Raw genomic sequence first — 22,414 nt, 5'->3', positions numbered from 1 at the left:
CAAAGTTGAAATTAAATTTTATACATAAAATGACGGAGAAAATACAAAATGCTATATAATCCTTTAATAAAGAAATATTATCTGGACGATTATTAAAGAATTGACCTTTATGGACATAATATAGAAGCACTACACGAATATACTGTAATTAATTGATTAATATCGCGGAGTAATATCGAATTTGATTTCTATTTTCCTTAATTACGTCCTTGCCTTATTATTTTGTGAACAATATTAGGTAGATTTTATAATATCTTTTCGATTTTCTATTCTTTCCCGAATTAAGAGGGTCTGGACTCTATATAAAGGGTCTATTGGAGAGTAAAAAAAGCATTCAACAACAAAGAAATAAAAATCTTTTCTTGAAACCCTAGTTGACTGCAACTAGGTTTCTTTATCGTTTTCTTCATAGTTTCGTGTGCTCTAATCGCTCCGATAGGATTCAATTCTCTCTATCTACCTATACGTTATTGATTCGTCAAAGGTGTCAGTATCTCTCCAAATTGGGTGCATTCCCTTGTTGTTGAAGTCGGAGTCGAAGCCATCAATGACGACAGTATCTCTCAACAAAGAGAAATTCGTAAACGGTTACCTTGTTATTGCGAAGCGCCTGATCGACAAAGAAACTGAAAATTTCGTCGTCTCGCCTTTTTGTATCCACATCGCCACGGTCCTTTGCGCCTCCGGCTCCACGCACGCCCATCTCCTCAAATATCTCAAAACAGGGCGCGTCGAACACCATGATCCCTTTATTTCCTATTACATCCAGACTGTCGCCGACGGTTGCCGTTTCGGTGGGCCCCAGCTGTCGACCCTCTATCTCAAGCCCGCTATTGTCCAGAATCAGGCTCTCGTGTTCGCACACGCAGTCAGTTTCATAGGAGAATGGAGTGAAAAATTCGATGCAAATCTAACAACGGATGCCGACTTCCACCTCTTAAACGACACATGCGTTCGCGCCCCCTTCATGACCAGCCCGTGCAAGCAACTCGTTGGCGCTTTTGATGGCTTCAAAGTTCTGAAGCTACCATACAGTGTAGGCCTCGACAGGCGCAGAGTATCCATGTACATCTATCTTCCGGATGCCAGAGACGGGTTGCTATCTTTGATGGAGAGGATCTGCTCTGAGCCCGGGTTCGTGGAACGCCATCTCCCTCACGAGGAGGCAGTGACTCTTGACGAATTCCGCATACCCAAGTTTAAGATAGATTTGGAGTTGGAGGTTTCTCGGGCCATGAAGGATGTGGTTGTGGTGCAACCAGTTGAGAGGGACATGGGTGAGGTTTTGGATTTTTCGACGGTTGGCAAGATACTGCATAGGGCGCGCGTGGCGGTGAACGAGGTGGGCACCGTGGCGGAGGCAGAGACAGTGTTAGGTGCTGCGGCCTCAGCCGGTCCGATGATGGATGAGAAGCCGGCAGGGCTGAGATTCGTGGCAAACCATCCTTTTGTCTTCATCATTAGAGAGGATACGAGTAGGATACTGCTCTTCGTCGGCCAGCTGCTCGACCCGCTTGCGATGCATTTCGATTCAAGAATCGGACAAAGGCGATGTTAGATCCATTACCGCTCCTCCTTGCCAAATTATGACTTCAACTTCTTCAAGTAACATGATTGTAGCTTGACTTGTGATAAATGAATCAATAAATAGCCAAGATCAATCTTAACGTGGTGAAATTATGACAAAACAATGTATCAAATTAAAAATCCTCTATTAATTAGTCAATACAATCGTCCAGAAAAAAAGTGTTGCTTGTGATCACATGTGTATACAAGTATATGATAAAGGGGGCTTAAGCCCTTATCATGTTTATATTTTAATTTTTTTCTTTTTACAATGATTACAAGCTTTTCTAAAATTTTGTGTAAAATCCATATTAGTAATCTAAATAATTATCAACACAGAGAGACTTGATAGAAGTGCAATCTAGGAGGATCGACTAAGTTCGAAGAACCAAATTTTGCTCACTTTCTAAATGACCTCTCGTTTTCTCTCTTTTTTATTTTCAAATTTTATTCATAAATCACAAATTCCAAAAATAGACTAAAGTCCAATTTTGATCCCTTACATTTATCTTTAAAAAAAAATTGGTCCCTTACATTAAGTTTGTGACCATTTGGGCCCTAACATATTGTTTTGGTACATTTTAGTCCCAAACAAGGTCACAAAGTTACTGCATGGGACCCAAAATAAATTTCATGGGAAATGTACGGGACCAAAATTGGACTTTAGTCCTAGATTGTAATTAAGTTATTAAATTGACCTAACATTTTGACTGTTAATTTAACAAAAAATGGCTTTCCGAAATTTACAATGTAGTTTTACACTTCAATTCTCTTTTTCCTTTAAAATCTTGACATGTTGTTTTACAGGATGTACATTTATTCTGTATCTTCTCTTCTCTGCATCAAATTGCAGGATGAACAATTTTTCAAGCTTTTGTTAGATGATGATTCAACCTATACAAATGAATATCGTACTATCCGAAAGGATTCTAATCTTGTTGTAAGTAACTTATTCTCATTGGCTCACATAATATTAGAGTTGGTAAGTGCCAATTTGTGTTGATGCATATGGAAATATAGACTCTGTTGCGTTCTTTCAATCTCGAATTATTCAGATCGCCTATGTTAATTTACGCAACTCGTGTAATTTTATAACACGCACGCGATGCCTTTCTAGGTGCTCATTTCAAGAAATGGTGCGTGATGCAATCCAAGATCAAATCAGGCGCTATTAATGAGGTATGGTTTTGATCATCCGTCGTTTACTCTGGTATCCGTTGAGTTTTAAGTCAAAGTTAGATCACCTCTGAAGTGCTTGCTGATATATATCTGCAGTATAAGAAAGAGGTGGATATGATGCTGGATGTAGCGCGTTCATAGACTTCGTCTAGCAAGACGGAAACTACAGCATCAACTCCGGCTGTTGTTCAAGAAAGTAGATAAAATTGTGGTACAAATAGAGTAGTGAAAGGATAATTGTAATCAATAGATTAAAAATTGTTTGTATAGGAGTAATATTTATAATGAGAAAAAAACATTTAAGCTTATAACTACTTATAATTACTGGACTTATTTATTAAATCTTTCATGAAAAATTTGAGATGTTGAAATTACAAGAAGTAAACTTGATGCCCTTTACTTTTTAAACTTTACACGTACCAATTTGCTTTCTGGGAATGAGAGAAAGGAAGAAAAAATAGAGTGGGACATAACTGATAATTTGATGAGTGGGAATCATAATGCAGGAGAGAGAAGATTATTTGCATACCATCCACAAGTTTGCAGGCACTCTTCTTCCTGAAACTAAGATACACTTGCAAGCATTTTCTCTCTAGATCTATCTCTGTGAAACCATGGAAGCCGTTGCTACAGCAGGCGTCGAAGTTCTTGTCCAAAACCTGATCAACTTTCTCAAGGAAGAGTACTCTCTGCTTCAAGGTCTCGACAAAGATGCTGAGCAGCTGCAGGAGACTTTGAAGATGATTCAAGCCTACTTGAGTGATGCTGAGAAGAAATCCACCACCGAAGCTGTCAAGATGTGGTTGAGGAAACTTGAAGCTGTAGCTTTCGATGCTGATAATGTCTTGGATGAACTCAACTATCATTTTCTCTACAAAAAAGCGAGGAAAATGGACGCACCTATTCCCAAGCCGAAGAATAAGGTACTATCATGCTTGTCATCCTGTAGTAGTAGTACTCGCATTTCACGTCGCTTTAGAATGGCTCATGCCATCAAACAAATCAATGCGAATTTTGAGTCTGTCAACAAAAGGGCAACACAACTTGGTCTTCAAAATATGCTTGTGAATGCACCTCCTGTTGTTGTTGATACTTCTGATGAGACTGATTCGTTGAGTCTTGATCCAATCTTTATTGGAAGAGATGATGACGTGCCTAAACTAATTGACATGCTCACCCAAACCCACCAAGAGGAACGGATTTTTTCCATCGTTGCTCTAGTGGGAATGGGTGGTATGGGGAAAACTATGTTGACTAAAAAAGTCTTCAATAATGAAAGGGTGAAGGCTCGATTCGGATCACTTCTCTGGGTTCATGTTTCTCAAACCTTTGATCCAATCATTCTTTTCAAAAAAATCCTTTCAACATTGCCTTCACAAGGTGGTGATGAATGTCAGAGTAAGGAAGCTCTCTTGAGAAAGCTTAAAGATGCTCTCAAAGAGAAATCATATCTTCTTGTTCTTGATGATGTATGGAATGAAGATGTTCCAAAGTGGGAAGACTTTATGAACTCCATGTCAGGAGTTACTACCACTATGGGAAATGGCATTATCATCACTACTAGAAGTCAAAGGGTTGCTTCAGTTGTGAACCCACATGAATACACTTTGAGGGGATTATCAACAAATGACTGTTGGTCCATAATTAAAGCAAAAGCTTTTGATGGAAATGAAGAAGTTCCACCACAACTTGAGATTATTGGGAAAAGGATTGCGGAAGCATGTCGAGGTCTGCCCTTGGCTGCCAATGTAGTTGGCGGTGTGCTTTGACGGTGCAAGTCCGAAGAAGATTGGCGCTCAATCAGTAAAAAATGTCTTTCAAATGTTGAAGGTGCTGAAAGAATAAAAAAAATCCTGAAACTGAGCTTTGATTATTTGCCTTCATCTTCTCTCAAGAAGTGTTTTGCATATTGTTCAGTTTTCCCTAAAGGTTACGAGATTATGAAGGAGCAAGTAATTGAGCATTGGATGGCAGAAGGTTTTCTTCAACCAGATGATAGAAATGAGATGGAAGATGTGGGAAATAAGTTTTTCAATGTTCTTCTACACAACTCTTTGCTTCAAGTTGCAGAGCGAGATGATTATGGAAATGTGGAAAGTTGTGTGATGCACGATCTTTTGCATGATCTTGCATCTTCTGTTTTATCTAACAATGCAGACGGTTGCACCCCCATCCGCTACATGTTTCTCGAAAAAGAATCTTGTCATATTTCGAAAGAAGTGGCCAAGCAATTGCGTACATTAATCTTGAAAAGTGGAACATCTCTCATTCTCAGACTTCCAATGTCTGCATAATCTAACTCTCGATGATGATAATATGACAGAGTTGCCCAATTCAATTAGGGAGTTGATACATTTGAGATATCTTGATATTTCAAATACATGCACTGAAGACTTCCCTGAGTGGATTGGTGAACTCAGTCACATGCAAACGTTAAGATTATTACATGTGTCGTCTTCGCAGAAACTAGCAAACACGTTGAAGTACTTGGTTAACTTAAGGAATCTGTATATCGCATATGATATAGAGATGCCTGCGGAGATTGGTAGATTAACTAGTCTCCGAACACTACCTTATTTCACCGTGGGGGAAGAGAAGGGCTATCATATTGAAGAACTAGGAAGTTTGAAAAATCTCAAAGGAGCATTAGCTATCAGACATCTTGAGAGGGTGCGTGACAAGGAAGAGGCTTTGAAAGCCAACATATTTCAGAAGCAACACTTATCTGAATTGCGATTGAGATGGGGGATGTATAGTTTGGGTGAAAGAAATGATGATAGTGTGTTGGAAGGTCTCAGACCTCATTCAAATCTGAAGAAATTGAGGATTCAAGGATACAAAGGCAAAAGATTTCCAACATGGTTAGAGGGTGAACCTCAAGGCTCTTGCTTACCACTTCATAACTTGATTGAGATTGAACTCAATGGGTACTCGGAATGTGAGGAAATAACATTGGACCACTTGCCAAATTTAAGGTCGCTCTCTATAAGTTTGAAAAGTTTGAAAAGTTTGTCACAGAGGTTTTTCTATAATTATCACAATCTCTCGAACTTGCACATTGAAAAATGTGATATGTTGGAATCATTACCGGATGGACTGGACACCCTCAATTCTCTGGAGAGGTTGACCATACAAAGGTGTAGAAATCTGAAGTCGATGGGAAATCCAAGCTGCGGAGGAGGAGAAAATCAAGGAATCCTCCGTGATCTGAGCATTAACGACTGCAGAGAAATGATGGAATTGCCACGTCAAATGCTAGAGTTGTGGGCCCCTACAATTGAGTTTCTAAGATTAGAGGGATTAAGGAGCCTAACGAATCTACCAATGCTAATTGACTGCCTCTCTAAATCATCTTATCTCAGATATTTAACAATCAGAGGCGTTCCTAAATTGATGTCTGCTGGTAGTGTTGAGAGTTGGAATGTAGGTAGGTTGAGGCATTTAAATATAGATGTAAGTGAGGAGTGGTCAAAAGAGACAAGTGTTGCCGTTAATGACACTGTGAATGGCATATTGGAAGGCTGTTTCAACTCACTTCAGGAGTTAACATTAGGAGGGATGAAAAATTGGGAGTGGCATCCTCAATCAATTCAACTTCTCGCTTCTCTTTGGAAGTTAAAGTTAGAAAATATAGGGATAGAAGAATTGCCTCAATGGATTGGAAACCTCTCAGCTCTAACACAGTTACATCTATATGGCTGCACAAAGTTGAGGTGCTCAGAATTTGAGGAAATTACATTGGACCAATTGCCAAATTTAAGTTCCTTCTCTATAAGGGGATTAGAGAGTTTGAAATGTTTGTCAAAGAGGTTTTTCTATAAGCATCGCAATCTCTCATACTTGTACATTGAAGAATGCGATATGTTGGAAGCATTACCAGATGGATTGGACACCCTCAATTCTCTGCATTCCTTGATAATAGAAAGGTGTAAAAATCTGAAGTCGATGGAGAAACCAAGCTGCGGAGAAGGAGAAAATCAACGAACCCTCCGTGAGCTGAGCATTACAGACTGTGGAGAATTGACGGAATTGCCACGTCAAATGCTAGAGTTGTGGGCCCCTACAATTGGTGTTCTCGTATTGGATGGATTAAGGAGCCTAACGAATCTACCAATGCTAATTGACTGCCTCTCTAAATCATCTTATCTCAGATATTTAACAATCAGAGGCGTTCCTAAATTGATGTCTGCTGGAAGTGTTGAGCGTTGGGATTTAGGTAGCTTGTGGTATTTACATATAGATGTGAGTGAGGAGTGGTCAAAAGAGAGTAGTGTTGCCATTAATGAGACCGTGAATGGCATATTGGAAGGCTGTTGCAGCTCACTTGAGGAGTTAACATTAAGAGGGGTGGAAAATTGGGAGTGGCTGCCTCAACCAATTCAACGTCTCACTTCTCTTCGTAAGTTAATGTTAGAAAACATAGGGATAGAAGAATTGCCGCAATGGTTTGGAAACGTCTCAGCTCTAAGAGAATTACATCTATATGGCTGCACAAAGTTGAGGTGCCTGCCCTCTGTGGATGCATTGAAGCCCCTCACTGAATTACATAAGTTACAATTTATAGGTTGCCCAGAACTAAGCATTGATTCGGAGTGGTGCAACCATCCAGATCTCCTAATCAACGAAGATTTAATGATGGAAACCTTATTCCAATCTCGTAGCAAGTAAGTTGTGAGTGTGGAGTGGTCAAAGAGACTCGTGTTGACATTAACGACAATGTGAATGGTATATTGGAAGGGTGTTGCAACTCACTTTCAGAGGGGTGAAAAATTGGAGGTCAATTCAACATCTCAATGCTCTTTCAATCTCAAGCTTAAAATTTTTTACCACAATGGTTAGGGAACCTCTCTTCTCTGACAAGGTTATATCTATATATTTGCAGCAAGTTGACGTGCTTGCCTTCTGCGGATTCACTGAAGCGCCTCGCTAAATTAGAATGGTTAGGAATTGTCAATTGCCCGGCACTGCATATTGATTCAGAGCGGCGCAACCATCGCCATCTCAAAATCGAGGTTTGATGAACTCTCCATTTGAAACTTGTAGCAAGTATCATTTTCCATATTCTCTTTTTTCTGATGTGATTCTACTACAGGGCGAGCACGACCCAAAATAATGATTTGGCTCCAGTGATGAGGTATTGTTCCCTGCATATGACAGCCATGATTAGATCTAAGATATTCTTATTGATGCCTTCTCTCCTTTTGTTTTGAGTGTTTAAGAGCTTGAATATTTTTGGACAAGTAGAGAAAATTTTAGTGGCTGAAATCAGTTATGCTATTTGTCAGATTGTGGAACATAGCTATTCTTGTGCACTTGAGAGATCATTCTTGTATCATGGTCGGATGTATGTATCAGCATGGCACATCTGCTTCCATTCGAATGCTTTCTCCAAACAAATGAAGGTTAATTTCTCATCTTTATATTTCCGAGCAGAGTATGGCAAAGACTGAAAAATCACAGCCATTCATCAAGAAGGAAGTGCTTTCAGAAATTTACAATGTAGTTTTACACTTCAATTCTCTTTTTCCTTTCAAATCTTGACATGTTGCTAAGTAACTTATTCTCATTGGCTCACATAATATTAGAGTTGGTAAGTGCCACTTTGTGTTGATGCATATGGAAATATGGACTCTGTTGCGTTCTTTCAATCTCGAACCATTCAGATCACCTAAGTTAATTTACGCAACTCATGTAATTTTATAACACGACGCGATGCCTTTCTAGGTGCTCATTTCAAGAAATAGTGTGTGATGCATTCCAAGATCAAATCAGGGGCTATTAACGAGGTAATGTCGTGATCATCCGTCGTTTACTCTGGTGTCCGTTGTGTTTGGAGTCATAGTTAGATCACTTCTGAAGTGATTTCCGATCATATATCTCTGCAGTATAAGAAAGAGGTGGATATGATGCTGGATGTAGCGCGTTCATATATCCAGTCGAAGACTTCGTCTAGCAAGAACGAAACTACACCATCAACTCCGGCTGTTGTTCAAGAAAGTAGATAATATTGTGGTACAAATAGAGTAGTGAAAGGAGAATTGTAATCAATAGATAAAAATTGTTTGTATTCTAATTCCAATTCATCTACAATTGTATTGTGTAATAGGAGTACCAATTATCACTATTAAACAGTGTAAAAATTAAAGTTTTAAATGTTACATCCGCAATTTGTGTTTAAAAATTAATGAAGTTTTAAATGTTAGTACATCCGCCATTTGTGTAGGTGCACATGTTACTTTTGAGTTGAAATAATATTTCGATTATTTCATATCAAATAAAACTAAATAATGACTAGTTTGAGGTCAATCATTTTAAATTAGCCACTAGTTTTAGCTTTTCAATAATTGAAGCTTTGCTTAGATAATCTTGTTTTGTTTTTTAATCGCCACTAGCAAGCTAGTTGCCTTAAATTCAAATTCTCAATATCTGAATCCAACTCTTTTGAGAGAGAAAGAGAGAGCACTTTGCTATCATCCCCTTCTCAGCAAGTAAGTATATGAATTTTGCTATCCTTTCTTTAGAGTGTTAATTACTATTTATCGAACAAGGTGAACAATTCCGTTGTTTATTTCGTTTAGATCTTTCTGTGCGAAACCATGGATAGAGGTGTAGCTGCCATCGAAGTTGTTGTCCAAAACCTGATCAATACTTTGAAGGAAGAGTACTATCTCCTTCAAGGTCTCGATGAAGAAGCGCAAAAGCTGCAGAGGACTTTGATCATGATCATGGCCTACTTGAGTGATGCAGAGAAGAAATTCATCACTCAAGATGCTGTCAAGATCTGGTTAAGGGAGCTCGAAGCTCTGGCTTTCGATGCTGACAATGTCTTGGACGAACTCAGCTATCATCTTCTTAGCAAAAAAGTGATGAAAATGAAGACACCCACAGCCGAGGATAAGGTACTATCATGCGTCTCTTCTTTTAGTCGCGTTTCACATAAGCATAATATGGCTTATACAATCAAACAAATCAATGCGGAATTTGAGTCTATGAACAAAAGAGCATTAGATCTTGGCCTTCAAAGCATGGTTATGAATGCACCTGATGTTGCTGCTGTTTCTCTTGAGACTGATTCGTTGAGTCTTGATCCGATCTTCATTGGAAGAGATGATGAGGTGACTAAACTAGTTGACATGCTCACCCCGATCCGCCAAGATCGGATCTTTTCTGTGGTTGCTCTTGTGGGAATGGGGGGTATGGGGAAGACTACGTTGACTAGGAAAGTGTTTAATCATGAGAGGGTGAAGGCTCGATTCGGATCACTTATTTGGGTTCATGTTTCTCAAACTTTTGATCCCATCCTTCTTTTCACCAAAATCCTTTCAGCATTGACTTCATTCATTGGCGATGGAGTTCAGAGCAGAGAAGTTATACTGAAAAGGCTCCAAGGGGCTCTCAAGGCTAAAACTTATCTCCTTGTTCTTGATGATGTATGGAATGAAGATGTTCCAAAGTGGGAAGATTTTATAAATTCCATTTCAGGAGTCACTTCTACCAAAGGAAATGGCATTATCATTACTACCCGGAGTCAAAAGGTTGCTTCAATTGTGGACTCACTTGAATATGCTTTGAGTGGCTTATCAGTCGATGATTGTTGGTCCATAATCAAAGCAAAAGCGTTTGATGGAAATGGAGAAGTTTCATCAAGATTTGAGATTATTGGAAGAGAGATTGCAGAAAGATGTCGGGGTTTGCCCTTAGCTGCCAATGTGGTCGGGGGTGTGCTTCGTTGTAAGTCTGAAGAAGAGTGGCGCTTCATCAGTGAAAATTGGCTTTCAGATGGCGAAGGAGGTGAAAATATTTCAAGAATATTGAAATTCAGCTATGATCATTTGTCTTTACCGTCACTCAAGAAGTGCTTTGCGTATTGTTCGGTTTTCCCCAAAGGTTACATTGGTATGAAGCAAGAGCTGATCGAACTATGGATGGCAGAAGGGTTTCTTCAACAAAACCCAATCGATGATATGGAATCTGTGGGCAACATGTTTTATAATGTGTTTCTACGGATGTCTTTGTTGCAAGCTGCTGATTATGGAAATGTGGAACGCTTTTTCATGCACGATCTTGTGCATGATCTTGCATCTTCTGTTTTATCTAATAATGCGGACGACAGCACCCCAATTCGATACATGTTTCAAGAAGAAGAATCAAGTCATATTTCAAAAGAAGTGGCCAAGCATTTGCGTACATTATTCTTGAAAAGTGGAACTTCTGGTATTATGTTCTCAGACTTCCAGTGTCTGCATAATCTAACACTGATGAGTGGTGATTATGAAGAGCTTCCCAATTCAATTAGGGAGTTGATACATTTGAGAAATCTTAATGTTTCGTGTTCAGGAGAGTTGCCGGATTGGATTGGTGAACTGCATCACTTGCAAACATTAAGAGCAAAATCATGGAAACTCCCGAGTACGTTGAAGTACTTGATTAACTTAAGGCATCTTTACATTCGGCACAATGCAGAGTTGCCTGCGGAGATTGGGAGATTAACTAGTCTCCAAACACTACCTCAATTCAAAGTGGGCGAAGAGAAGGGCTATCGAATTGGAGAACTCGGAAGTTTGAAGAATCTCAAGGGAGCACTAGCGATTAAGCATCTTCAAACGGTGCGTGACAAGGAAGAGGCCCTGGAAGCAAAAATATTCGAGAAGCCAAACTTGTTTAAGTTGGTGCTTAAATGGAATGGCATAGGAGATGAAAGAAATGATGAATGTGTGTTGGAAGGCCTCCAACCTCATGCAAATCTGAAGAAGTTGAAGATTTATGGATTCAAAGGCCAAAAATTTCCAACATGGACTGAGAAGATGGTCGTGCGCGATGGGCTTCAAGGCTCTTGGGTACCGCTTGACAACTTGATCGAGATAGTCCTCTCGGGATGCTCAGAGATTGAGGAAATCCCCGCGATGGAGCACTTGGCTAATCTTGAATCTCTTGCTTTGTGGGAATTGAAGAAGGTGAGGTTCATAAATTCCTCATTTGGTAAAAATTTAAAGTCCCTCAGAATACAAAAGCTTGATGCATTGGAATGTCTAGGAAAAGAGCTATTCCATAGCAATCACAATCTCTCAAAGTTGACAATTACGAAATGCTCTGTCTTGAGGGAATTACCATATGGACTAGACACACTCGAATCTCTGGAGGAGTTGATCATTATTGATTGTCCAAAGCTGAAGTCGATTGGGAATCCAAGTGTCGGATGCCAAGGAATCCTCAGTTGGTTGCGTATCATAGGATGCGGAGAGCTGGTGGAATTGCCACGTCAAATGCTGGAGTTGTGGGCGCCAACAATCGCGACTCTAGACTTGGAGGGACTAAGGAGCCTTGAGAATCTACCAATGTTGATTGACTGCCTCGCTAAATCATCTCGTCTGAGAAGATTGAGTATCGTTGGCGTCCCTAATTTTAAGGCTACCGGCATTGTCAAGAGGTGGGGATTAGCTAGTTTGGAGAAGTTAAACATAGATGTGAGTGTGGAGTGGTCAAGGGAGAATACTGGTGCCATTCAACATGTTGTGGATGGAATTTTGCAAGAATGTTGCAACTCACTTTATGAGTTAATACTAAAAGGGGTGGAAGATTGGGAGTGGCTGCCTCAATCAATTCAACATCTTACTGCTATACAAAGGCTAGAGTTGAAGAATGTAGGGGTGGAAGAATTGCCACAATGGTTTGAGAAGCTCTCTTCTCTGTTTGAGTTATGTATACTTGGTTGCAACAAGTTGAGACACCTGCCCTCTGTGGATGCGTTCACTCGATTGAACCAGTTAGTGATAAAAGATTGCGCTCAGCTAAGCATTGATCCGGAGTGGCTAGATCATCCCGATCTCACCATCTGCGTTGATGGCCTTAACATTTGAATGTTGTTGTTGTTGTTTATCGTGTTCTGTGGAGGAAAACACTTTTACAGACAGTTCTTGTTTAGTAGTGGATTTTGTAACTATCATGTTTTTTCAGACAATAATTGTTTGTACATTGCATGCTGTCATAGATTAGGCATAGTATGTTAGTAGTAGATTTTGTTCAGTTGGATTATCCTTACTTCCTTTCGAGGAAGAGTACTATCTATTTCGAGGTTTCGATGGAGATTCCCAACAGCTGCAGAGGACTTTGGTCATGATTCTAGCCTACTTGAGTGATGCCCAGAAGAAATTTATATCTCAAAATGCTGTCAAGATCTGGTTGAGGGAGCTTGAAGCTCTGGCTTTCGATGCTGATAATGTCTTGGACTAACTCAGCTATCATCTTCTCAGCTTAAAAGTGAAAAAAATGAAGACACTCAAGAAAGCTTCAAGAAGCCAATGGCTAAAACTTACCTTATTGTTTTTGATAATATCTGGAATGAAGATGTTCCGAAATGGGAAAACTTTATAAACTCTATATTAGGTGTTAACCATTTTATGATGGGCTTCGCCCATTCGGAAAGATTCTGCAGCTTCACAGTCCGTAGATTATAAAGTAGGGCATGAAGGCTCAATGTTAAGAGATTTATAACACATTATTTGATAGACTATACAAGGTGAATTGAATGGTAGCTAATGCTTTTCATCTTCTATACAAGATTATCGATTGGGATGCTTTACGGTTACATGTTATTCAGTGTTTTTCAGTTGGTAAGACGTTTCCCCTCTAAACAATAGTTAGGTTGGAGGTTAGAATCACCATGATCATAGAGTAAATGTGAAACTATTATTGATTATCTTCATAAGAAAATTTGTGTTTAACTTGAAGTAAAATAAATCTACATTGCATGATGTCATAGGTTAGGAGTAGCTAAAGCCAGTCAAAAACTTAATTCTCATAAAACAATATTAACCAACACCTATGGCTTTAGAATTCACCCGTTGTCGACGTGAAACTTTGCCGATCAGTCGAGCATTAGGAATCCGAGGCCGGCTTAACTTTCTCCTTGAGGAATTGTAGAATGTGCTCTCGTTTCCAGTTATCAACTCTACATTACACCAACAAAAATCCATGTCAAGCAAATAAACATATGCACGACGCCATAGACAGAATTGTGTGAATTTAAGATTTCATAACGAAACGAAAAGGAACCAACACAAGATCTCTTTGGACAGTAAGCTCACCTAATAGTTTCCTTAGGCTGTGCGTCGTCATCCAACATGATCAGCTTGGGTGGAGAATTGAAAGCGTATTGAACTTTGACCGAAGGGAATTTATCCTTCTCTTCCTCGATAAAGCCAACTAGCTCGGGGTAAAACACCAGTTTCCTCATGCACACCTCTAAAATCGCGCCAGAATATATAACCTGCAAACACATTACAATGAGCTAGGTTTGGACAAAGAAAGAGAATGTATATGAATGTGAATCAAGACGGAGCTAGTTCATCTGTTGAAAAGAATGTTGCCAAATCAGCTTCTAATGATACACGTTAGCTTCAGTTGTCCGGAATTATTTTACTCAAGGTAAGCAAACAACGTGTACGGTGTATAGGCTTGTTTCTTGTATTTGCAAATTTGGGCTAAAAAGTTGCAATGTGGTTATAGTTTAGACTAAAGTTTAAGAAATTTGGGGGGAATTCGGACAATCAAAATGAAATACTATAAACATGGCTAGAGCTCGCCGATCACTTCCAGAAACGTATCACCCTTTCAACCAACACACAAACATTCTCACCAACAACTTAATAGGCATACCTTGCTTGTGGCATCATCCGAATCCTCGGCACAACACTTCAGACAATCAGAGACCAGCTCTGCAGTGAATTGAAAGTGACGAATCATAAATCGTATTCATAAGTTTGGCACATGGATGAAAATTTTGATAAAGATAGCATTCTTAAATCGATAATATTCTCAATCTGCAATTAATCTTCTTTTGCCTACTAAAGTTCAAAATTTCTTGTGATTCGATATGCACAAAATAGATTCCTTCCCAAGAGTGTTATCAAGTAAACACAAGGTTCTGCAAAACTCATTCAATCAGCTAATAATTTCGCGAGTTACGCTCCCACCACAGTGTAGCTGATCCTACGTTATTTTGTCCTTCCGAAAAATGAAAGGCTATGAGAATCACACCTATAAGAGTACGTTTCACCCATCTCCCAGTGCCCAAAACCAAACAAATCAACCAAAATTTGTTCACGTTTTACATTAACAAAATCCCAGAGACTAAAGAACGTAAATTTCAAAAGCCTCATCATGCATTTAAAGATCTAACACTAGGCCTATGTCACCCAAAAAAACCATCGATATAGAGCTACGTCTAGATCAATTATTTGGTCCAACACATTGTACAACATTTGTTTACAATTTATCGGCGATTTTTGCACTCGAACATCCAAAACTGCTGCCTAGAATGAAGAATCAAGAATATGCACCACATTCTACACAAACATATATCTTATCCATTCGTCTTCTTCATTAGTAATGTTATTTATTCAAATCTACTTCACTTCTTCATCTCGTTCTCTAAGCTCACTGGATCACACCCTCTCGTCTCTTAATTCTTAACTCTAAAGACCATGTCCTTTCCACCACTTCCAATTGCCACATCATACACCATCTTCACTTTTATTCCAATTTATATCCTTCAAAGAGACCAAATTCTTCGATAATCCAACCTTACCGCCATCGTTTAAGTTTGAACTACAGCAACACAAGCACACTAACATGAATTCAACTCAAACAATCACAATCTGTCATCCAAATACATTGTCAAAAATGAAAACTTTTTCAAAGCTTTTCACTCATTCTTAGCTCAGAAATAACTCTACAAATCGAATTAATAAGCAAACATAACACTACTGAAGCACCTTACTAATCCCAACTCTTACAAAAGGAGAGACAAAACAATCATTCTACAGACAAATTAGATCAAGTAAAACAAATAAAATCTCTTGAAAACCAAACCCCAAAAACTAAAATTATGAACAGAGCTCACCTTGATCTTTGATATATTCAGCAAACGTGTGACAATCGGAGCAAAGGGCGAGGCCCGTAAACCCTAGATTCTCACATTCTTTAGTGCTCAGCTTCTGCTCTGCTTCGCAAAAAGAGAACAGCAAAATTAAGGGAATTAATGCAATAACCAATTTCAAAGATCTCATTTTTATTTCGATTTTATGCGCAGAACTAAAATCGAAGTAATAATCTACAAAGGGGTTTTGAGAAATTCAGAGCTTGAGGAAGACGGGCACAAGGGAAAGGGAAAGGAAAAGTCAAGATTTTGATTTTGATTTTTATTTTTGAGAAGAAAGTCAAGTTTTTAATCTACTCCTATTAGTATTATCTTTTGTGAAAAAATACAAATTATTATTAAATTAGATATTAAATTAACCTAAAGTTTGTAGTAAATAAAGTTTTTTAATAATCGTAGAAGTAGCGAGTTGGAATTAAGTAATAAATGGCTTAAGTTTAAAATCAAACTAAAATGAAAGAAAAACAATTTAGTTTGTGAAAAATAAAGTCAGGCCCATGAATTTTATGATGAGCCTTTTAAAGTATTGAAACAGTGTTTTAAAATATTAATAAAAAAAATGCAAAAACACAATATTCTAGTAAGTCATATGGATCACACTATTTGAGTTTTTCAAGATTTTTATGACATACCCCCTCCGTCTCAGATAATTCGTCTCAGTTTTCTATTTCGATCCGTCCTACATAATTTGTCCCACTTCATTTTTACCATTTTTGGTAGTGGACCCCATGTTCCACTAACTCATTTCTACTCATATTTTATTATAAAACTAATATATAAAGGTAGGACCCACGTTCCACTAACTTTTTCAACCCATTTTCCATTACAATTCTTAAAACCCGTGCCCGGTCAAAGTGACCCGAATTATCCGGGACGGAGGGAGTAACAATTTAAGTACTAGTACTAAATTTGTCACTTTAAAAGCATAAATTTTAACTATTATAGTATAGATGAAAACTGAATCTAGAATAATAAAATCCTTTTGAAGAGATAGTTACACATGACTTCTTTTTCCTTGAGAAAGTTAATAACAATGCCTCCATAGTTACTCAAATCCTCGACCTAGTAATTGGAGGAGATGCGTATTTATCAACTATGCTGCGTTTCATTGTCACTAGTACATAACTTTACATATCTAATGTATGCATTTAGCACTATCAACAAACAACTAATTTGCTCACTCTATGATCTCCTATACCATAACCTTACAACCAAACCAAACTCCCTTCCACCCGGGCCTCCTCTAGGCCGATCAATGTGACTTGATCCCCGAGGCACCTGACTTCGTCCTCACCCCAAACAATCAGCAGTAAGTCACGACCGAAGCACCCTCATCCGACACCAGCCTTCTCGCACTAGGAGGGCTGGTCTTGATTGGAGCCCAAATATCAGCACCATTGCTACTTCCAACTTCAAGAACGAAGCACGTTGGCACGACACACAAGCCCTTCTCCCTGAGGCCACACGCCTCCTCTCCCTGCATCAGTAAACAACGCGCCAAAACATCACACAACGCGAACAAAATCAAGGCCTAAAGAGAATGTGCATACATACCTCTGTGCTACATAGATATGGAGCACTCAACACCTGTGGAGGCCAAAACGACGTCATTTTCATTCCAACGCGACATAAAGAGATCAAGAGAGACGATACCTTGACTTGCTCGTGCAAGAAGCTTATGTACTCCATTGCCTCAAGAAGGACTGAGGCTGTATCAGTCTATCAGATTACATAAAAACAAACACATTAGCAATGAATATAACTATTCAAGGCAAGAAATGGTTAGCAATGAACCTTTCCATATGGCGAGACGAGCTGTTGAAGTGCAGAGACGCGTTCGCTCACCCTCTCCTTCTTCTCCTACAACCATCAAACATATACTTATCATCAACAACAATGTGGCAAATTTATAGTGCTAGTTAGGCATCAATCACTAACTTTGGAAGAGAGAGGGGCATCAATCTTGAGTCTTTTAGGCATCAAGTTCGCGAACGAGCTTTGGTTAACTGAGGCCGGGCTTCTCTTGTGCTGCATCATCTTCGCCTTCGCAGTTGAATAATTTGGAAAAACAAACCAATAAATGAGACATTCATGATCAAGAAAAGCTAAATCTACACAAGAATTTGGATTCTTTGCTGTGAAAAAACACACCTTTTGAAAAAGCAAAACAGTTTACAAAGTTCATCAAACTTTCCTATTTGTTCACCTAATTAAGAAATCACTTAAAATGAAAAACAGATGCATTACTTAATCAAGATATTATGCTAATATATATGGATATTGTTTGTAGTTGTGTTGGCCCCATTCATTTGACATGAATGTGAATATACGCGTTTTCAGCATGCAATATTTAATTTTCTTCTAAATATTCAATCCAACCTACTATTTTGAAGTATGCAATGTCTCTATCTTAGCATTAATAAACTGAAAATACTAAATAAAAATAATATTTATTTTTTTTTGTCAAATAAGACTTACCAAGGGAAGAAACACTTAAAAATGGGAGAGTACAACTAAGAATTTCAAGAAACTAACTTTACACAAGATCATTAACTAAGTTGGTGATGAAAATTGAATAGTAATAATTGGAACAAAGATGAAGATGAAAATAGTTTCAAGAAGTTGAAAAAACAAAGAAAGATGGAAAATTTGGGATAAAGGGCTCACCTTCTTTACTAAAGAACCTCAATCTTGAAATCCCATTTCAAGAATCCAAGAAAAATGCAATAAAAATCCCAACTTTGCACAAAGCAATCATCCAAAGTTGTGTCTCTCTCTCAATTTTTGGGTTTTATTGACAACAGGGAATTGGGATTTGTGCAAGACTATTGAAACAAGGAGACAAGAAATGGAAAAGAATCTTCCACCTTTCCTGTCTTTGTTTGTCTCTGTATTTCTAAATGCATGAACACTCTTTTCACACACAACACACACACACGCAAGGCCAAAAGGAGACAAAAGTTATTGTGTTTATAGCTTTTGTACAAACATTGAAATCCAAGAAAATCAATCTGAAAACAATGGAAAAATTGCAGAGATTTTTTTTTTTGGAGAAGTGATGTAGGGTGTGTTCAAAATGATGATTTTATAGTTGATTTTTTTGTTAGATTTATTTATGAAAAGAAGTTCAATTTAATAAGCTTGATTTGATTGGTAGTATTATCTAATTCTGATTGAAGATTTCTCAAGCATCTACAACTCATTGTTTTTTTAGATGGGCCCTGCACAATCACAATTCATCACCTCTTTCTTCTCTTACATTATTTATAAATCTTGGATTTATTTTTTTTATTTATTATTTCCTCAAATATTATAATTTTAATTAAGTTAAAATTCATAATTGTTTTAATTTAAAATTTATATAATTAAAATTCTAAAAATATAAAAATTATTGAAAGTCGAAAAATACATAATTCAAATCCTAATTTTACATAGTATTAATAGGAAAGAGAAGTATTCAGAATTCAAGTGGATACCAAATCGGGCTTCTATCGACTATGTCATGCAACTATGCCGTGACTAATCGGCAATCCCGCTTCTAAACAAAGGCGGGAAGTCCCGATCGCAATGCTAAATGACGCACGTCCCTTATACGCTCGTGCAACGCATTCCTATAGACATCACTTCCTTACTTAATCAGGCAATATTGTGGATGCTCTAATAATTTGCGTGAACTTTGTAAAATGAAAATTAAGTAGTTGATTAGTTCATCTCTTGAAATTTCAAACATAATTTAAAACTCAATTAATCCATTGTAGTCTTGGCGGAAATTGAGGCAGAAAACATGGATGCAAGAAAAAATACCTTAATTAAATTCAAATCTTTAATTTATTATGAAATTCTTAGTGTACGAAATCGACAACTGATTTAAGTTCTTCTTCATTGAGTTCGGACAGTTGAAGAATTTTGTATTAGATGAATAAATTAACGAAGACTTTTTAGATTTCATGTCGTATTTTACCTACATATATAATATTGTTGGTAGGTGGAAGTTGTTATAGTATGTAATTATATTGATTATATGCTAATTTTCTTCGCGGCGGTGATATATCTATGCTATTATTATATCTTAACAATCATGCTTAGTGTTAATGAATATTTATAATTTTTATAGTTACTAATATTTTTCTACTTTTTCCATTTACAAAGGTTTCTTCACGACAACGGCGGACGCAGAAATGCACGGGAGTAGGGGCTAAATTCTCAAATTTTACCTTAAAAATAAATTTGTAGGTAACTTAGATTATTAATAGTGACTTTTATATAATAATGTGTATAGAATATGAATAAATTTTAGAACTTTATAGTAGAAAATAATTAAAAAAAAATGAATTCATTAGGGGCTAAAGCCCCTCCCCCATTAAGGCGTAAGAAAGTTTAATTCGCAGTTGCTCGTATCGCTATGACGAAACATAGGAAAATTATCGTCTTGAAATTTCGAATGCTAAAATTATACTAGTAGTTTTTTATCAAAACAAATTTGTGCATCTACTTCTGATCGTAAACAAAATCAATCATGAACTGTAGTCATTTCAATTTTTCGATGAAGATAAAAATGCTCAAAGTCAAGAACTGATCAGCTGAGTCAGCCAATAAGGCAATAACTATACAATCTAAACTATTCAAAATCAACAAAGAAAATAAGAAAGGGGAACACAATTTTTCAAGCCATCGTTATACTTGAAGTGAAATTTATTCATGATCAAATTGCAATTATTATAGTCCTCATTTCTCAAACTTTGGCCTAACTTTTCAAACCTTGTGGTGTCAAGTAAGATTGAAAGGACGAAGAGTCTATATTAGAGTGTAATTTCTATCTTTCCTATTGGATTTTTGATTTTTCTAAGATTTATGTATGTTTCTATTGATTATGACATTATTCATTAATCTCATCATTAACCATGAAGAAATTCTGTGTGTTATTCTTAGAGATTCTATCTTTGCGTCAGTTTCTTATCTTTTTTATGATTGAATGTTTGAATTTTAACTTTTCAAATACTATTACAAGATATCGTATATGTATAATTGCATGATATTATACTACATTGAGTTGCACTTCCGATCCAATAATTTGAAAATGTGATTCATCATCGATGATGTGCTAGTAAGTTGATTTATAAGAAATAATCATTAAAGTAATCACGAATATCAATAAATGAACATACTACGTAAAGGTGATGTCAAATTAAAGATTTCATTGTATAATATCTGTCTGTTCCATAATAATAGAGTCATTTTCTCATTTTGGTACTTTTCATAGTAGTGGAGTTATTTCCTTTTTTAATAAATGTCAACACATTTTTTCTCATTTATTTTACTCTCTCTTACTTTATTCTTTTTTTATCTCTCTACCTTTTTCATTTCGAATTAGAACCTAGTTCTATCGAATTAGAGCACGAACGTTTGAAGTGAGAAGAAGAACGAGATAACCCTAGTTGAGGTGCTAGGGGGCGATTTCCACCAGAACCGGGAATGAGAATAAGTAATTAACTTTATTTCTCAATGAATAAAAATACGATAGAATTCTATTATATAGAATTCTAAAGCCTAATATGTGTCTTGCTAATCAAGAAACATAATTAAAATTAAAGATTACAAAAGATATGCAAACTATCTAAAGATAAATAACTAAAATAAGAGATATGCTAAAATCAAGAAAAGAATATTGATGATGATCTTTGGCGAGATTTGCTAGATCGAGGACCCTATCAATTTCCTACTTTATTCTTCATTTATTTAACTCACTTACACAATTTTTCTTAATTTTTGATGCCTTCACTATTATAAAACGGAGGGAGTACTTAGTTGATTCATGAATATATGAATATCAGATCGTGCAATGTAATTGGGTTAATAATAAGCCAAATCGGTGAACTTAGTTCTTAAATTGATAGTAGTAAATTGATTACCAATAATAAGAATCAGGTTAGGGACCAAATCACTATCAATATGCATTTTTTCAATATAAATGAACCTACCCCAAATTGTTTTTTTATCTACCTTTTAAGAAAACGATAAATGCATTACCCAATACTCCATTATGATTGGCATATTTACAAATATCCTACTTTAGTTTATCAATAAAGTATTCACATTCTGTCAAGATAAAATTCCAAACATTAATTTAGTATATGATCTTTCACCAATAATCCTAAAAGAGTGATTATGCATGGACTAAAAAGGTATGGTGTCACTTTCACTTCACATCGGAGATAAGATTAGTAGAAAATAATCACATCTACCATAATTATGCCTAGACAATTTGTACAACTATTATTGTCATTTGCTTCTTTCCAATCTTTTTATTATTATTATTGAAAAGATAGTACTACATATAACAACTAGTTTGTTTATTTATTAATTTAGGAGTACTATATAATTTGAAGTGGGAATAATATAGAAGGGTTGTACTAGTAGTTTTCTATGTCAAATCATTTAAAGTTATCAATTTTTGGTAGTACAAGAGTTGATGGTATTTGATGTTATTACAATTGAATTAATTTTAATATTTCATGGGAAATTAACAAATGTATGAACTTAATTAACTATGGATACATAAACAAATTAAACAATATTTATTTAGCTCAAATTTTAGCATTAAGAACCTCACCAATTATCGAAAAATCATAAATCGTGAATTTTACTCAATATTTATTTGATTCCACAATTTTAAAAAATAGTGATATATATTTAGAATATCGATGGATTTAAGTGTTTAGTTGTGGATTTAAG

General features: G+C 36.8%; 4 protein-coding genes and 1 pseudogene across 7 annotated transcripts; 3 read left to right on the top strand and 2 right to left on the bottom strand.

Moving 5' to 3' along the window:
- The first annotated feature begins 367 nt into the window (after nt 1-367).
- On the top strand, nt 368-1,667 carry LOC148931343 (serpin-ZX-like). The gene has a single exon (XM_089063447.1). It carries the CDS (start codon nt 548-550, stop codon nt 1,556-1,558), a length of 1,011 nt encoding a protein of 336 aa, XP_088919573.1. The 5' UTR covers nt 368-547; the 3' UTR covers nt 1,559-1,667.
- A 1,617-nt stretch (nt 1,668-3,284) lies between these two features.
- On the top strand, nt 3,285-8,151 carry LOC148931342 (putative disease resistance protein RGA3; annotated as a pseudogene). The gene is made up of 4 exons (XR_016135897.1): nt 3,285-7,521; nt 7,628-7,757; nt 7,838-7,879; nt 8,031-8,151. The product of XR_016135897.1 is annotated as a putative disease resistance protein RGA3 (transcript).
- Nucleotides 8,152-9,300: 1,149 nt separating this feature from the next.
- Nucleotides 9,301-13,266, top strand: LOC148931341 (disease resistance protein RGA2-like). Its single transcript, XM_089064256.1, has one exon. It carries the CDS (start codon nt 9,342-9,344, stop codon nt 12,600-12,602), a length of 3,261 nt encoding a protein of 1,086 aa, XP_088920382.1. The 5' UTR covers nt 9,301-9,341; the 3' UTR covers nt 12,603-13,266.
- A 146-nt stretch (nt 13,267-13,412) lies between these two features.
- LOC148931340 (selenoprotein family protein) lies at nt 13,413-15,950 on the bottom strand. Its single transcript, XM_089065937.1, has 4 exons — nt 15,647-15,950; nt 14,401-14,459; nt 13,830-14,011; nt 13,413-13,693 (listed from the first exon to the last, which is right to left on the bottom strand). The coding sequence occupies exons 1-4, from the start codon at nt 15,810-15,812 to the stop codon at nt 13,621-13,623; spliced, it is 480 nt and encodes a 159-aa protein (XP_088922063.1). The 5' UTR covers nt 15,813-15,950; the 3' UTR covers nt 13,413-13,620.
- Nucleotides 15,951-16,629: 679 nt separating this feature from the next.
- On the bottom strand, nt 16,630-18,756 carry LOC125216507 (transcription factor bHLH153-like). Of its 3 annotated transcripts, XM_048118261.2 has the most exons (6): nt 18,350-18,755; nt 17,621-17,725; nt 17,477-17,542; nt 17,336-17,401; nt 17,237-17,269; nt 16,630-17,159 (listed from the first exon to the last, which is right to left on the bottom strand). In XM_048118261.2, the coding sequence occupies exons 2-6, from the start codon at nt 17,717-17,719 to the stop codon at nt 16,986-16,988; spliced, it is 438 nt and encodes a 145-aa protein (XP_047974218.2). In that variant the 5' UTR covers nt 17,720-17,725; nt 18,350-18,755; the 3' UTR covers nt 16,630-16,985. The 3 variants fall into 3 exon arrangements, with proteins under 3 accessions (XP_047974218.2, XP_047974202.2, XP_047974210.2); XM_048118245.2 differs by having other exon boundaries at nt 17,237-17,401; nt 18,350-18,756; XM_048118253.2 differs by lacking the exon at nt 18,350-18,755 and adding an exon at nt 17,834-18,304 and having other exon boundaries at nt 17,237-17,401.
- Nucleotides 18,757-22,414: the final 3,658 nt, after the last annotated feature.

Source organism: Salvia hispanica, chromosome 2 (genome assembly GCF_029641045.1).
Source record: "Salvia hispanica isolate PSC_SH4W2 chromosome 2, Shi_PSC_v1, whole genome shotgun sequence".
NCBI lineage: Eukaryota > Viridiplantae > Streptophyta > Magnoliopsida > Lamiales > Lamiaceae > Salvia > Salvia hispanica.
The sequence above is the reverse complement of the archived record's forward strand: the minus strand, read 5'-3'. Positions and strand labels throughout refer to the sequence as shown.

Bases quoted from the DNA above. Each gene is read 5' to 3' on its own strand.
- LOC148931343 (XM_089063447.1), top strand. From the start codon at position 548: ATGACGACAGTATCTCTCAACAAAGAGAAATTCGTAAACGGTTACCTT.
- LOC148931341 (XM_089064256.1), top strand. From the start codon at position 9,342: ATGGATAGAGGTGTAGCTGCCATCGAAGTTGTTGTCCAAAACCTGATC.
- LOC148931340 (XM_089065937.1), bottom strand. From the start codon at position 15,812: ATGAGATCTTTGAAATTGGTTATTGCATTAATTCCCTTAATTTTGCTG. The intron at 14,460-15,646 runs GTGAGCTCTGTT...AATTCACTGCAG, and splicing joins TGAATATATCAAAGATCAAG to AGCTGGTCTCTGATTGTCTG. The intron at 14,012-14,400 runs GTATGCCTATTA...ATGTGTTTGCAG, and splicing joins CGGATGATGCCACAAGCAAG to GTTATATATTCTGGCGCGAT.
- LOC125216507 (XM_048118245.2), bottom strand. From the start codon at position 17,719: ATGATGCAGCACAAGAGAAGCCCGGCCTCAGTTAACCAAAGCTCGTTC. The intron at 17,402-17,476 runs GTTCATTGCTAA...GTAATCTGATAG, and splicing joins TCGTCTCGCCATATGGAAAG to ACTGATACAGCCTCAGTCCT. The intron at 17,160-17,236 runs GTATGTATGCAC...TTACTGATGCAG, and splicing joins CATATCTATGTAGCACAGAG to GGAGAGGAGGCGTGTGGCCT.